This window comes from Ictalurus furcatus, chromosome 26, assembly GCF_023375685.1.
Source record: "Ictalurus furcatus strain D&B chromosome 26, Billie_1.0, whole genome shotgun sequence".
NCBI classification, from domain to species: Eukaryota; Metazoa; Chordata; class Actinopteri; order Siluriformes; family Ictaluridae; genus Ictalurus; species Ictalurus furcatus.
In genome coordinates, this window is record NC_071280.1 from 9,981,489 (window position 1) to 9,999,374 (window position 17,886).

At 41.5% G+C, this 17,886-nt stretch overlaps 1 protein-coding gene across 2 annotated transcripts in view; it reads right to left on the minus strand.

Annotated features, from left to right (window-relative positions):
* LOC128601754 (vang-like protein 1) overlaps positions 1–17,886 on the minus strand; it is a 75,604-nt gene that overhangs the window by 12,663 nt on the left and 45,055 nt on the right. For both annotated transcript variants that reach the window (XM_053615104.1, XM_053615103.1), the window contains exons 4-5: positions 4,366–4,797; positions 3,200–3,375 (exon numbers count right to left, since the gene is read on the minus strand). In XM_053615104.1, coding sequence (XP_053471079.1) covers positions 3,200–3,375; positions 4,366–4,797 — 608 coding nt within the window. The remainder of the gene's footprint in view (positions 1–3,199; positions 3,376–4,365; positions 4,798–17,886) is intronic.

Consider the following 17,886-nt stretch of genomic DNA (forward strand, 5'->3'; position numbering starts at 1 on the left):
ACGGTTTCAACAACTTCTGTATTTAAATCCTAGTGATCCCTGAGATGAAAGCACCTGTTGTTCCAGTGCAGAATCACTTGTGCTTCAACTGAATGTTTGTTTTGCGTTTTGCACGCTTCCGCAGATTAAGAGAGCCTCTACCCTGGCGGACTGTCCAGTGTAATGTGCTTGGAGGGATATCATGCATGCTGTATTAAACTTCATCTTCATTAATATAGTATGAAAATGGCCGATCACATTGCACAAGCTGAAAGTGGTTCAGAGGTAAGAGTCACACTGAAGCAGCACACTATTTGATAATCAGCAGTGGATCAGCTACAATAAAGAGATTTTGTGCATACATTAAGCTGTCTCTGGCTTATGCATGTTACCATCAATAGCCTTAAACTTGCTCTTCCAGAATATCATGTGGCAACAACTATTTATTGGGTAACAGCTATAACAGCTGGCAGTTTATAAGGAGATGTGCTGAAAATGATTATGTAATTCTGAAAAACCGAGCTGAATTGGGTACCATGTGGCTATTTCCAAATGTCTCGTGTCCAGCATAAAGAAAACTAAAGGGCTGTTACCAGGATGCTTGAGCTTACACCAATCGAGTGGATTTACAGTCTGCTGAGAATATCCCTCATCTATGGCCTGTTATATCTCTCTGTGTTGTTGTGATTGGGGGTGCTTTCACTAGGCAATGTTCAGTCCATCTGAATTGAACGCTGGTATGTTTTCCCCCTTGGTGGAGGGGGGAAGGGGGGGTGGGTGGGTCATGCTTGATGTTTGTTGGTTAAATGGTCTGCACTTATAACAGCGCTTTACACTGTGTCTCACTCACCCATTCACACACACACACCAATGGTAGCTAAGCTGCCATGCAAGGCATCTTAGCCATTGGGAGCAATGTGGGATTCAGTGTCTTTGCCAAGGACACTTCGGCATGTGGAGTCACGTGGGCCGGCAGTCGAACCGCCAACCCTACGATTGGTGGAAAACCCGCTCTACCACCTGAGCCACAGCCGCCCCGATTCAGTGTGAACTCCAACCAAAACAAACTGCAAACAAACCAAAAGCATCATGTACTCTGATTGTACATTCAGGAAATAGTCGTCAAACCACCCTAAGACACCAAAACTGATCCCTTTTGCTGTATTTAAGATTGTATTGCTATGTGGTTGTAAATCTGTGCGCTCTGGAGAGTCGCTTCAGTGTTGAGCCACACGCCCCACCCAGCAGCATGTGTCGTGCTTTAAGGGACGCTAATTTCATTCTTACAAACACAGCATGTGCCTGAAGCATGTGCTTGCTATTTGTACAAACCCGCATGTACACATGGTCCGACAGAGGTACGGAGACGAAAAAAAAGTGTCCATGAGAAAGACGACTCAATGTTTAAGAATGTAATCTTTAACAGAAAAACTAATACTAGCCCACAAGCTTATCAAGTGAAAGACAAAAGTTGTTACAAGCAATTCAATTCTATTTTATTTGTATAGCGCTTTTAACAATGGACATTGTCTCAAAGCAGCTTTACAGGAAACATAAACACAGGATACAGATTTTAAATGGGTGAATTTATCCCTATTGAGTGAGCCGGTGGCGAGGAAAAACTCCGTAAGAGTTTCATGTTCGATCTGCAGAACCTCCTCTCCTCTGCTCAATTATTCATGTTGCTAAGAGGAAGCATGATAAGCAAACAAAGCCTAATTACTATTGAGCTGTGGTGCTGTCTGCTGCACTTACTCGTCTACTGTTCCTCTGTACAGTAAGTGTCATGAATCTGCAGAGTGGCCAAACCGTGTGCCTTTTTTTGCTATAATGAATTATTTATCACTGATTAGAATAATAACAATCACTTTTTTATTTTAAGAAGTGCTTGCTTGGTGTGTATGTTTGGTGCAGCTATCGCTTTAAGGGTAATATTTCAGGGGAGGGGAGGGGAGGCGCTTCTTGGCTGATCGCAAACAAGAAGAGGAAAGAGTCATCAGGGTGAAGGCTGGAGGGCCTGGGGAGATGCATAATGATAATGCAACAGCAAAATGCCGTCATGCTAATGATGACAGAGTGCAGCTCATTCCTTTCTCTTCGATACATCTGTGTGCACATGCATGCGTGTGGATTTAGGAATCCAAGACCTCTCATGCATGAAGGTCTTGATCGTTTGTGTTTGGCAGTTAACATTGCAAGAAGAAAAGAAAAGAAAAAAAAAAGAGCAAGAGAGAAAGATCGAAACATATTGTTCCTTTAAGAAAAAAAAACAACAAAACAACAACAACAACAACAAAGCAGCAACTCCTGTCTTGGTGTTCATGGAGCGAACATGCAGAAACATGACCCCACACAACCTTCTCATCACACCTACACCCTGTACAATGACTGCAATGCCGATCATTCATCACCTAAAATCCTTTCACTTTGATTACGCCTTGGATTCGGACTTACATGGATGTTCTGCTTGTTAACATGAAAAGCACCGCATTAATTAAAAAGAGTAGAGAACCGGCAAGCCCATGCAGAACCTTTTAGCTAACAAAAAAAAAGAACACACTTGTGCCAAAAACATTTTTACTTTTTAAAATCATTGTTTTTATGACATATAATCGGTTCAAATGTAGACACCTGGCTGTCCCTTAGCCGACATGTTCAGCACTCGCATACAGTCATGTGAAAAAGTAAGTACACCAGAAGGATTTTTTTTTTTAACATATTTGGACAAGCAAACATTTGCTCCTCTCTGAGTCAATGCCTATTAATAAAGCTGATACACTTTATCAGATGAAAAATTCTGTAGTAATCTCCACAATTTTAAATGAACAAAAGACAGATCAGTGATATGGAAAAAGTAAGTACACCCCTACATTTATCACACCTTCAAATCCATAAAATTAGAATCAGGTGCTCAAGATTGGGTGATTAGAAGCTGCTTAGGGAGTGCAGGTGGAACCTGTCTTATTTATACTCCTCTCATATCTAGTGTCTGGTGTTCCCCTTGCTATTGAGGTGTGTGGTGTCATCATGCCAAGATCTAAAGCTTTCTGTAAGACCTTCAAAAAAAAGGTTGTGGATCCCTATGAGTCATCAACAAATGGCGCAGATTTCAAATGACTTTTTTAAAATGATTTTTTCACATGACTGGATTTACAGTTCGCATTTTCACCTTCGCAATCTCCGCTGCGAAGTGCTGACACTGCACACAAACAACACTCACCTGAGCTGTCCCAGGTTGTAATGTCGTGTCTCTCCATCTGTAGAACGCATGACACAGAGCGAAAAGCAGGACTGCAGCTGCCTCAGTTCCAGCAGCACTATTGCCAAATAGTGGATGAACAGCAGTGCGTCCACCAGGGACACGGCATACTGCACGATTCCCTGATAATCCTCATCCTGGAACAACAACGGGTTGGCAGACACTAATTAATAAAACTCCTGGACTGCGGAGAAACATTTGTCACTTTTGATAATGATGTTGTTGTTGGCCTGCAGTACGCCAAATCTAAAATACACTGACAACACGGCTTCTGTGCGGGGAGAAAATGTAACAGAACGCTTATACTGTGCCGGTGGAGCTGGCGTGCAATGGCAGACCACTCTGTAAAACACCTTGCGTAGTAATATGGAGCAACAATTGTCCAAAATAGAGTGCACACACACACACACACACACATTATATTTATATTTATATATATATATATATATATATATATATATATATATATATATATATATATATATATATATATATATATATATATATTTTATATGGCCAGTCCTACACCTCCAAATGTGGATGCGTATTAAAATCAGCTTTGGAGTAAATTGTACTGCAAGACTGTGAATCACAGTCACACATTGTAATCATTATATGCCTTGAAGCATATTGGTAACACATGCATGTGATGCACCAATGACATTAATTGCTTGCTTGTTTGTTTTGTTTTTTTTAAATAATGCCAGTGCAATGTTTATTAAGACACCCACTTTTTGTTTTTTTTAATTTGCATATTGAAATTTTACAGAATATTGAAAAACACTGCTAGTAACCTCATCCTGTATTGATAAGAGGCAAAGCCGGCTACAGATCAAAAAGGTTGCGAGTTCAAATCCCAGTACGGTCAAGGTGCCGGTGCTGAGCCCTTGAACTTCCGTACTCCAGGAGCACTGTATCATGGCTAACCTTGTGCTCGGAGCCTGTCTTCCTAATAAAAAGTATTTGATTGTACTCTGCATATGTTTGTATGTGGCAATGAAGGGCGGCCATTTTGTCTTTCTAACCCATTGCTGTATGATCCTCATGGACACATCTACACATCTTTGTGACCAACTGTAAATTCAGAGATGTGTGTAATTTGGCATATAGAATTTTCGACTCCTTACCTGTGTGTCCAAGATGCGCACTCCATAGAACAGCCAGTAGGAGAGCACGAGCAGGAACGCCAGCATGGCCAGCAGGGATCGGAAAATGAAGATGCGCGGCATGGTGGCCTTGGACGGCCGGAAAAACAGCGCCCACATGGCTAGCAACAAAATAAGCAGCTTGAACGCTACGGAGATGAAGAGGCCCTCACACGCCGTGCCGCACGCACGCAGCCTCTCGGGCCAGAGCAGTCGCGGCAGGATGAGGAACGCGAGTGGCGTCAGGAGCACCAGCAGACTCAAGATAACAGAGAACGAGACGACTAAATAGCGTTTACAGTCCAGACCCACGCTGTCATCTAGGTCTTTGCTAATGCGCACAATGTCCTCCTGTGAGAGCGAGTGCTCTGAAGTGCCTGTGATCGCAGTGGTAGTTTCGCCCCAGTTGTCATCCTGCAAACAGAAGTATAGAGATAAAGTGGAGTCGAAAGTAGCAGAAAGTATTCTTTAGTTATTACGTACAAGGAAAAATAATCTCTTAAATCCCTCCCCTTGACCTGCGTCGTCCATATCAGCTGATTTATAATGTAGCCACAGACAAGGTTATTTTCCCCAGTGCCTGGTTAAGACGGCATTAAACTCAATATTAGTTGTAATTTATCGGTTTTATCTAGAAATACAGGAACAGTTTATGAATAAAAACCACAGACAGGATTAGATCCAACTCGTGTCTAGAGTGAAATCAGTGAGAGTGAGGACTTGACTACGTTGCAATCCAAACCCAACACCAGATGTCTATACAGTATACGCTGTGTCACATTAACACTAACTCTCAATTCACAACACAAACTTCATCACAGTCTTCCAAGCGTGATGCACAGAAATATAAGTCCAGTAGTGGTTTAAAGTTAACATCATTCCGTTACACAATAGTAGGAAAGTCAAAGAGACATCGAAATGTAAACAAATGTAAATTTAGTGCAGTGTGTCTTAATTATCTACAAATGTACCATTTCTGATCTTTTGTTTACTTTTCCTTCCCACTGAGTGCAAAATAAACAAAATCTGAGGCCACACCAGCATAGCAATGTTTGGAAAAGGCGGGAAAATGGCAGTCACTTAAGTGGTTAGCGCTTCAGGCTAACACTTTAGTTCTGAGGTGAATAACACAACTCATTAGCTTTACAATGGGACAATTTCACATGAAATGGAATAAATAATGTAACGTGTGTGTGTGTGTGTATGTGTGTGTGTGTGTGTGTGTGTAGGCCTGTTTTTATATCTTAGTGGGGACCAAATACCCCCACAGGGATAGAAACTTTTTGACATTTGTTCCCAACAAAACCTGTTTCTTTTTTTTTTTTTTAATTAACAAAACCTTTATTTTAATCTAAAGCAGACTTAACCCACTAGCAAATGTTTCACATAATTCATTAATGCTTTTAATTAGGTTGAAGTAACAGTGAAACAGTATAAACAGCACACACACACAAAATCAAATCAATGGTATGACAGCCATACAACCTGATATCAATGTTTCACTAGAGTCCGCTCCAAACTGATTAGCATCCTTGGCAAAAATGTTTTTTTTTGTTGTTTTTTTTTTAAAAAAAAAGGTTTTCAATTACATTTTGTTCATAATTTCTAGCAGTACCAATAACACTTGGATTTGTTTAAAAAAAAAAACTTTATACATAGATTTATTTTTAAAAGTTCGATTTCGCTCATATTTTCAGAGCAAGATTAAGTTAATGACCCATTAAGACGTTAACCATCAACCATTACAACACTTTTTACCAACCTCTACCAAGATTTATATATAAAGGGGTGCCATTTTTTGAGCTAGCACATGTCCCAACACACTGAAATGTAGATGAACTAATGACTAGTATATGTTCCAAGAAGTTAATTTTACCAACCAGTTAGCAACAATATTTCTTAATTAGCTTGTTAGTGAACAATGCTCATAACAGTTACTCACAAATGAACTGTGGTTCACATGGACTACGTTTACATGGACAGCAGTAATCTAATTATTGAGCTTATTCTGAATAAGACAATATTGGGATTAAGGTGTTTACATGAGTCGCTTTTAGAATATTCCTTTCGTGTACCCGTTTTACATGTTATAGAACATAGAGCGATTAACAGCACACGTCATTACGTCACCGCGCCACGCCGTCCGACGTCCCTCCAGAATTTCACGTATCGACATACAGCTGGTCTTCGTTATGGTACCGTATCCAGTTTTGTGTGTTTTTATTTTTAATTTTACGAAAGCTTCAAGTGCAGGTAATTATTTGTCATGCTGTACGTGCAAATAGACGACTGCTTGAAGCCATGAGCTGCATCCGAAACCACGTACTTACCTACTTTATAGTAGCCGAGATACAGGTTTCTCCTACTATATAGTACATGTATTTCTCCTACTATATAGTAGGTAAGTACGAGGTTTGGGACGCAGCCGTGCTCTCGTTTGCCGTAAAACGGTTGAGCGCTGCCGTGTGTGTATGTGTCCTGTCGCACAATGCGGTGAAAACTCCCACACGACGTTAATAGTGTGATTAAGGTGTTTACACGTCTGTAATGCACTTCCATAATGCGACTAAAACAGGAATACTCCACATGTCTTAATTCCATTTGTGTTTACTTCGAGTATGATTTTAATCAGATTAAGGTCATCAATAATCGCTGTTTACATGCTAGTTTCTTAATCAGAGTATCGTCTTAATCGGGTTAACATCGGATTATTGTTGTCCATGTAAACGTGACTGTCTTCAAACACATCACATTCACCTTTTCTTTATTTAAGCTAGATATATGTTTTAGATTACTCAGGATAAAGCCAGTTCATAGTTACTCTCATAACTATGAGATGATTCACGTCCGATTCCCGTCCAAATCCACCTCCGGTTCTGGAGCCACCTGATCAGCCTCATTAATCCCCCGAATTTAAACCAATCAATTCGTCTTCCAGCTTTGCAAGGTTTTACTATTTTCACTTTTCTGCATTTCTGAGTATTACTCTTACCCTCTTACCTTCTAACTCTTTCTGCTTCGTATTGAATGAAAGGGCACTGAATGGAGGGATGGATTTTTTGATACGGCCGGACAGAAGATGGGATGGATATTGCATGCCACACAAAAAAAAACCTCAGAGAAGCACCTTCACACTGCGACAGTGAAGTATTCACCAGAACATCGCCAGCAACATGCGCAGCCTGAACCTTGTGTACACTGATCTGGTAACGTTCCACGGAAATAAAGAATGCTGGTTCTTAACAAGCTCCTACGAACTTAATTCACTACAAAACACAAACCTGGATGTTATATACTGCCATGTCGTGGTCAAAGAAGCCTGATTGTGAGATCTGAGACACTTTGAATGACCCAACAGGGTCTGTTGAGTTTTTAGAGAAACCACACAATTGTATGATTGCAACCGAAAACTAAGTTAAAAATAAACTGCTATTAATTATTACAGAGTTTAAAACTATACTGGGGGATTGACGCCCCTGTATCATGGTACCTTTTGAGAACCTCAGGTTTTAAATGTGACAACTTTAAAAGATGCATAACACATGAACATATTTAATCGACTGGCCTGGGAAGCTACTGGATTTTTATAAATGTACATTTATATTAGCATTTTCACCTTGTATGTTTATTTTTTAAAAACAGCTACATTTGGCAGCAATAATTATAAATTAAAGCTCTAATAACATATTCAAGGGTGTAGCTGCAAATAACTAGAGCACAATTTTGACTTTCATAACTTTCTGATATCACGGTATAGCTGATTTTTACTAAAGAAAAAGAATAAAAATAAAATAAATAAAATGCTGCGAGAATAATACAGATAACGCTTCCAAAATAGCAGCCATAACACCACACTCACACTGGGCTGGCTTGACTTCCTGTCATCACTGTGTGTGTGTGGTCCTAAAAAACACTCACGTACAAAGGAGTGAGAATGGTGGTGTGTGAGTGTGTGTGTCTCAGACGATGTAAGGGGACTGACAGGGTGGTATAAATGCACCGAGCTGGCCGAGCGCGTTAGTGAGCTGGAGGGCAGCAGAGTGACGATGCAAGAAAAGGAACGGCAAGAAAGAGAGAGAATTAAAAGAATAGAGGGTGGAACAGGAAAGAATGAAGGGACTGGGGTTTTTTTGTGGTGTTGTTGCTGTTGTGACAGATGAGAACCTTTTCATCATCTCATCTCATCTAACGGGGCACTCGGTGGTTTAGTGGTGATCACGTTCGCCTCAGGCCACTAGCGTTGGGGGTTTGATTCCCGCCTCTGCCCTGTGTGCTGCGGGGGTTTCCTCTGGGTACTCTGGTTTCCTCCTCCAGTCCAAAGACATGCATGGTAGGCTGACTGGCATGTCCAAAGTGTCCGTAGTGTATGAATGGGTGTGTGAATGTATGTGTGAGTGTGCCCTGATGGATTGGCATAGTTTTTATATCCAGGGTGTGTACCTCCCCCAACCCCCTCGCCCCGTGCCCGATGCCCAATGGGATAGGCTCCAGGTGCCCCGTGACCCAGTAGGATAAACGGTATAGAAAATGGACGGACGTAAATATGATTTGCTAATAAGACTGTGTAGGATCTGAACAAGTTATATTGTTAATGTTTTTGCTACAGCAGGAAGGCATTACTACAATATTTCTGACACTGCTGTAGTGTTAGTTATTATAGCCCCATTGAAAACATCTAACTGACATAGATACAGTGATTAACAGTATGAGTTGTACAGTTATCATACTGTGAATTCATTACTACTAGTTACTCTTCCATTGCGCCACACACACACACACACACGCCTCAGGAATGTAAACCCTGGAGAGGACATGGGATACAGTGTGTGGTGTCAGAGTACAGAGTTTTTTCATATCTGGGAACGATCCTGGAAAAGCTGAACGAAGAGCCAGCACACAGCTACAGAAAACTACAGGGAGAGCAGAGAAACACAAAGATAACTAACCACCCAAAACGTTCAATTCAATTCCAAAACGTTGGCAAAGAAAATACGATAGCACGATGCGGTAGTTTCAATGTGCTACTGTGATGTGAATATACCGAATGGGGAAGAAATAGATGACAGTCAAGGCAAACGCACACACCCACACACAGTCCCATAGAGACCAGAATACACAATATCATCTTTCTCTTTATATCTTCTCCCTTTCTGTAGCATTTACACGCTTAAAAATCAGACTCTGTTTATTTCTTTCATTTATTTTTATTTACCAAAATGTAATACGGCCATTAAAACACGTCCAGAAACCCAACCAGAGTGCTGGGACAGACAGGACAAAGGTCAAAGCACACTTAAACACACTGAGATACTGGAATATACCACTGTCTGCATTTTACAGCCACGAGCCTGATGACAGCCAACATGTGCTTCCTACAAGATGTAAAGCCACTTACTGCATATTTCCCAGAGCTGAAAACCAAATGGCAGATTTTTTTTGGGGCAGACGGCGTAATGATGAGGTGCCAAAATTCCTTTCCAAATATGTGCCTGTGCCTTTCTAGAATAACTGGATCAACAAACTTAATAATCAATTTCTTGCTCTAAACTGAGTGTCTGTGGAAATGTCCGACATAGAAGCTTCCACATATCCATCCATCCGTCCATCCATCCATCTTCTCTACCGCTTATCCTTCAGGGTCGCGGGGAACCTGGAGCCTATCCCAGGGAGCATCGGGCACAAGGCGGGGTACACCCTGGACAGGGTGCCAATCTATCGCATCACACACACATTCATACACTACGGACACGCCAATCAGCCTACCATGCATGTCTTTGGACTGGGGGAGGAAACCGGAGCACCCGGAGGAAACAGGGAGAACATGCAAGCTCCGCACACACAGGGTAGCGGCGGGATTCGAATCCCCGACCCCAGAGGCATGAGGCAAACGTGGCCTCCCCGCAATGGATGGCTGAGGCATCACCAGAATTCAAACTTCCCACCAGACGATACGGTGTGCCACTCGGGAGCCCTTATACTACAGCAAACTGCTAATGATTTTATCATTAACTAGTTTTTTTTAGGCATTAAAGAATGATCAAACATATCATTTTACATATTTGCCTGTCGTTTTACCAAGACAAGAACAAACCTTCCTGTGGCAGAAAAACAAAGTTACAGTTTTAACTCGAACTGTTACAAAGCACTGACACTGGAGACTCCTTCCAAAAATGCTAAATAAATGTGTCCTCACAGAAAATTCACCATATCCTGTTAGCTCTTACTACAGGAATGATAATGTACTAGAATGAGCTCAGTAAAATAAACCTATGGATTTGCATTGCAGATGGAAGTACTGTCAGAGCCGTTCTGCTATAGAAAATCAATCACAAACCTTCTAAATACTGAGGTGTAATGTAAAAAAAAATTTAAAAGTTCACATTTGCCAATTTTACATAGCAAACTCACTTGGTCCAGGTTTTTATTTACTGTCACACACACACACAGGGGTATAATTATGAGGCAACACTTCAGCCAAATTCCCTTAGTCATTCATAACAATGGGTAAGACCAAGGAATATAGCTGTGATGTGCAGCAAAAGGTTGTTGAGTTTCACAAAATGGGGCGTGGCTATAAGAAAATAGCACAAGCATTGAAAATGCCCATTTCCACCATCAGGGTAATAAGTTCCAGTCAACTGGAAATGTTATGAATCAACCTGGAACTGGACGTGTGTCTATGTCGTCTCAATGCACTGTGAACAACAGATATTAAATGAAAACCTGCCTGCCTCTGCCAGAAAGCTTAAAATTGGCCATGGTTGGATCTTCAAGCAGGACACTGATCCAAATCAACACAAAAATGGTTTACTGACCCCAAATTCAAGGTCCTGCAATGGCCATCCCAGTCCCCTGACTTGAAACCCATAGAAAACCTGTGGGGTGAACTGAAGAGGAGTCCACCAGCGTGGACCTCGAAATTGGAAGGATCTGGAGAGATTCTGTATGGAGGAATGTTCTAAGATCCCTTGCCATGTATTCTCCAACCTCATCAGGCATTATAGGAGAAGACTCACAGCTGTTATCTTGGCAAAGGGAGGTAGCACAAAGTATTGACTAAAAGGGTGCCAATAATTGCACACCTATATTTAACAAAGATGATTTTTTTTGGATAAACCTGTGTTGTGTTTGAAATTGTTTGATATCCATGAGAGCAGAGTATTTTTGTGAATTTTTTAAACAAAAAGATCAAAAGGTTAAACCATAAAGACGATTTTTCACAGCCGTCTTTGCTCATATTTACAAAGGGTGCCAATATTAATTGAGGGCACTGTACAGTATCCATTTTCTTACTTTGTCATAATGAAGAATATCTGTAAAACATAACATACCCAACACACATAATGCTGACTACATGTAATGTGCAAGAATCCTTGCTCAGAAGTGTAATAGAGGCACTCCACATGCACACACATATACATCACAAAGAATGGAGAGTGAAGCGGAAAAAAATGGCTGCTTTTACTTCTGCCGGAAAACAGCAATTTGCTTCACAAAATATCTCCACTAAGATAAGCAAGGAAGCTTTAAAAAAAAAAAGAAAAGAAAGAAAGAAAGAAAGAAAAGGGACTCTAAAGGCTTGCTCACATATACTACATTTACATGGAGACTGAATGAAACAAAATGATTGGAGAAAATAAACTCATAAAAATCCAAGTCAATACAGTCAAGGTACTGTATACGATCAAGTGTAGAGGTCTTTAATCAAAATAAGATGACTTCAGGCATGACAAAGAAAGAAAGAAGCTAAGTGCGGGTCTTTAACAACTGAGAAATATTAAAAGCGCAAACTATATAAACATTTCCTACAGGCATCTGAGGAATCCTAAAAATCCCAAGAGTCCTTCTGCATAGTTTTACATCACAAACATGTGGTTATTTGGACGTGTTCTTCTGATGCAGTGACGAAACTAATTACCCCCTTACAACATGGCTGGAACTCTGAACAACGCACACATTATTGCAGTCCGTCTGGCTCGAGCTGCCACAGGAAATCGCTTCCGGAGCATAAAAATGGCCGTAATGTTCTTGTTTGAGGTCAGGGTTCTCAGGAGCCGACGTGCCTCGCAGAGATCCGGCATCTAAGATAACATCTTGCACTGGTGCATACCACCGAGTGTGTGTGTGTGGGTGTGGGTGTGTCCTACCTCCTGAGGCTCAGATGGCGGTGAGCTCAGCTCCTGCGTCGCAGGTTCACGTTCTAACACCGGCTCTTCCATCACTGTGAAGCCCAGAGTGTGTTCGCGTGTGTTTTAGCGCTGCGAGAAGCGGCCTTTCTCCGACGTGACGAACGAACGAATGCGTTTTGTGAAGCGAGTGCTGGATGTACTGCTTTTTAGAGTACAAGTAAAAATATCTGCCATCATATAATGCCGTGAGGAGTGCGGCGCGGCGAGTTACTGCGAGGGCTTTCAGTGGACGGGTCGCATGGGACGGCTGAGTGGGAAAGAAAGTGAGTGAGAGAGTGTGTGTGTGTGTGTGTGTGTCCATCATACAAACCATCCTTTCCCCTCTGAGAGATGGCTAACATCATCATCAACCAATTACAAGTCACGTGGATGCCTGTTATATTATATTACATTATAGCAAATATCTTCAGAATGGAGCTTGCTCTCTGTATGAGGTTTGCCATCCAGCACCTTTATGTGAATTTTGAAAAGGTGAATAAAGAAACCTGAATGAAAAAGCAAGCCTAAATCTTGTGGGGGAGGGGAGTAGGAGGACATGTTGGTCTTAAACTTTTCCGTAACTATAGTAAAACTAAAATATAGCATAAGATTTCATAGACATTTATGCTTGTTTTTATACTTGGCACTGCTATTATGATATTACTAAGCAAACCTAAATATCTTGCAGCACATCACATACTGTAGAAATTACAGATCTGCTGCACTGTTTGTGCTTGGACCACTAGAAGAAGCCGCCTTTATTTGTCACATATACCCCCCCGAGCCTTAACCGTTGAGACACGCCTGTCCGCTATTATTAAATCATCCGCTCATTATAGCTCAACTGCATCTTTGAGCCTTGGACCCCAGCTAGGAAAAGATAAAGCAGAGAGAACAGGCAAGACTTTGTTTCCGTGCAAATGTGGTATTTGGACCTTTAACATAAAATAGAGATGGTGATTGGTCGCCTATGTCGGAAACGTTTAAGTATTTTAGTGCTTGGACCCCTTGCAAGAAAACAACAGCGGGTTGAAAATTTTGATTTGGGGCCAGTAATCAGTAAATATAACATCAACATGAGGTACACAGTCAGTACGTTTACATGGACAATAACAATCCGATATTAACCCGATTACTACTCTGATTAAGATACTACCATTATTGGTGATCTTAATCGAATTAAAATCATACTCGAAGTAAACACCAATCGAATTAAGACATGTGGAGTACTCCTGTTTTAGTCGCATTATGGAAGTGTATTACAGACATGTACACACCTTAATCACACTATTAACGTCGTGTGGGAGTTTTCACCGCATTTTGCGACAGGACACGTACACACACGGCAGTACTCAACTGTTTGACGGCAAACAAGAGCACGGCTGCGTCCCGAACCGCGTACTTACCTACTGTATAGTAGGAGAAATACATGCATCTCGGCTACTATATAGTAGGTAAGTGCACGGTTTGGGACGCAGCCCACGGCTTCAAGCAGTCGTCTATTTGCACGTACGGCATGACAAATAATTACCTGCACTTGAAGCTTTCGTAAAATGAAACACCCAAAACTGTATACGGTTCCATAACGAAGACAAGCTGGATGTTGATACGTGAAATTCTGGAGGGACGTCGGACGGCGTGGCGCGGTGACGTAATGGCGTGTGCTGTTAATCGATCTATGTTCCATAACATGTAAAACGGGTACACGAAAGGAATATTCTAAAAGTAACTCATGTAAACACCTTAATCACAATATTGTCTTATTCAGAATAAGGTCATTAATTAGATTACTGCTGTCCATGTAAACGTAGTCAGTGAGTGTTTGGACCCCTAATAAGGAAACACTCGATTAATTGCTGCAGCTTTCATGCTTGGACCAATGCAAGTATGCTAAAACCAAAAATGCAAAACCATGGAAACCAAATCAGGACATCGGGAACAGAATTCCTAGCGGCTTCATCCCAATTTAACGTTATGCCGTAAACTTCCACCCGTCCATTTTCCATATTGCTTATCCTACACAGGGTTGCGGGGAAGCCTGGAGTCTATCCCGCAGACCTCTGGGCAGGCACAGGGTGGGGGATTCCCGGGATGGGGTGCCAACATTTTCACAATTTGGAAAGGCCAATCAGCACAGGAAGAAAATTCAAACTCCATGTACACAGGGCAGTGGTGCGATTCGAACCCTCAATCCCAGAGGTGCGAGGTTAACCACTAAACCACCATGTCCAGGCCATAAACGTATGTACACTAACTAACTGTTTGGTTTTTTTTTTTTGAAAAAGTGGAATTTCTATACACGCCAAGACTAAAACTATTATTTCTAATACACTCTCACAGAGTGTGTGCTGTATTCACCCCCTAACTGGTTTGATGATGTACATGCTTCAGTATATTTGCATAACAGTACCTACAAATCAGCGTTTGCGTTTGAGCGTGCTGGCTCTGAACATTTGGATGGGAATCTCATCTCGTCTCCGCTGGAGAAAGAAAAAAAAAGGTCCCTCACATTTGGACCGTCTTCCAGTCGACATTGTATTAGCTACAATAATTACAAACACACAACCTAGTTACAGCCTACAGTGTCCGCCTGTCTGACATGCTGCATGCTGGGAATATGACGTAGGGTGCAGCTGTCACTGCTGCCCGGTGCCTGACCTCACACAGCATGCAGCGTGTCACGAGTTAATGACCTTCACCAATATACAGTACAACACTACAGTACGAAAAATCGTCATTGACAACCAACTACGACATTTCATCATTTATCACAACCGGGTAAGAACTTTCGCTCAGCTGACACTATATTCACTATAAAAGATTTCAAACTGACACAGAAACATTGCAGTTTTGCTGCTTGAACATATGAAATTCACGTTTTCATGCGACTATACTGTATCATACACAGTGCCCTCCATTAATAATGGCACCCTCGGTAAATATGAGCAAAGGTGGCTGTGAGAAATCGTCTTCATTGTTTAACCTTTTGATAGTTTGTTCAAATAAATTCACAAAAATACTCTGCTCTCATGGATATCAAACATCACAGGTTTATCAAAAAAAAATAAAAATCTTTGTTAAATATAGGTGTGCAATAATTATTGGCACCCTTTTAGTCAACACTTTGTTCTAGCTCCCTTTGCCAGGATAACAGCTCTGTCATATCGCAGTAAACCAGTGACTACATTTCCCATCCTGCATTGCGGCCTACAAACATGGCCGCCACGGACCGCAATACCCAGAACACTCACAATCATTCTAATCCCTCACACCTGCATCCAATCTCACACACACAGTTTAAAAGAGGTAGTTCGAGGCCTCCACTCTTTGCGAAGTATTGCGTGTTATCACCATACCAAGCGTTTGTACCCTGTTCCTCGTTTTGTTTCATGGTCTTTGATCTTGTTTCTTGTTCTCGATTCTTGCCTTGCCCAGTTTATACCTGTTTGCCAATCGCCTGACCCATTGCCCGTTTCTGACCAGGATATCGTCTCATGATTTGGATTTGTCTGCCTGCCTCTGTTATTAAAAGCTCTCATCTGCATTTGCATCCGTCCTCAACCTCCATTACATGGATTACGTGACAAGCTCGGAGTCTTCTCCTGTAACGCCTGATGAGGTTGGAGAATACATGGCAAAGGATCTGAGACCGTTCCTCCATACAGAACGTTTCCAGGACATTTTGCATGACTTCTACAAACAGCTGCTGCTCACGGAAGATCATCTTGGAATGACTCATGTCTGCAGACATCCTTATTAAGTCAACAATGACAAGGTCTAATGACTTACTGGCTGACTAAAACACAGACACAGGCACAGGCACACACACACACACACACACACACAATGCATTCTTCAACCAATGATTACCATATCACAAGGTTCATTCAAAAACCACAGCGGATGCACATTTCAGATCTAGACAGTGAATCGGTCTGATCTTATAGTTTTATGAATTTAATATCCGTTGTCCGGAGAAAATGTGTGATCCCAGTCGCATCCCTTGTTTTTACACTTTTCCAGGACCTCACTAATATTTCTAGAACATTCGCTTCATTTTCTCTTCTTTCCCTCTCCACCACGTTCCAGGTCTTCCAGTTCTACGAGTGAAAAAAAATGATCCTCTGGAGCAATCTGTTTAAATGATGAAAAAATAACTGGGCATGTGTGTAAGGAAACATGAATGTATTAATAAGGTATGCAAGCGTTGCTTTGGCATTCACTTATAATATATGATTTTATTATAATATAGCCTCAAGAGTCATTGAATATTCATTCCTTATGAGAGAAAGATTCAGAGTGTTAGCACTGGTCTTGAGATTTGAAGCAAGACCCAGGCTGAAGCTCTACAGCTGCTCTCTCGCTCTCACTCACACACACACACACGTGCAGAGCTACAGTCCTTCATTAACAGTGAACTTACACACACTAGAGCTGTTCAGTATGATGACACGATATTGATACTAGCACAACTACATCACAGGAGGCATTTCTGACCAGCCTCATTATTATTAACAGCAACAAGCAGCTGACTGGATGTTGAAAACACTCGTACAAAAATCACACACAGGAGCCAATGAAGAACCACTCTGAGGAAGCGGGGAATCCATCACTCATCGTCTTTACAGAGAGCTTCAGTGAAACAGACACCTCGTCTGTGCGAGTGTAGGAACTGCATTCATTTCCTCCATACAAAGCCATACGCAGCACTTTGTCTTCACTGACGCACTCACATTCCCCTCTCTGTGACACACATCAATATTATTCCGTATGTCTGCTCACTACCTTCACCACTCAAGCCGCGTCCACAAAGTAGGTCAGAGAGAGTGAGAGAGAGATACAAACAAAGAGAGATACAGAGAAGACCTAAAACAACATCAGATTTTCGACACGGTCCTAAATCTAGACAAAGAGAACCCAGTTAAACAAATTAGATAAAAATATTATACTTGGTCATTTATTTATTGAGGAAAGTGATCCAATATTACATATCTGTGAGTGGTGAAAGTATGTGAACCTTTGCTTTCAGTATCTGGTGTGACCCCCTTGTGCAGCATTAACTGGAACTAAACATTTCCGGTACTGTTGATCAGTCCTGTACATCTGCTTGGAGGAATTTCAGCCCGTTCCTCAGTACAGAACAGCTTCAACTCTGGGATGTTGGTGGGTTTCCTCACATGAACTGCTTGCTTCAGGTCCTTCCACAACATTTCTATTGGATTAAGATCAGGACTTTGACTTGGCCATTCCACAACATTAACTTTATTCTTCTCTAACCGTAATTTAGTAGAACGACTCGTGTGCTGAGCATTATTGACTTGCTGCATGACCCACT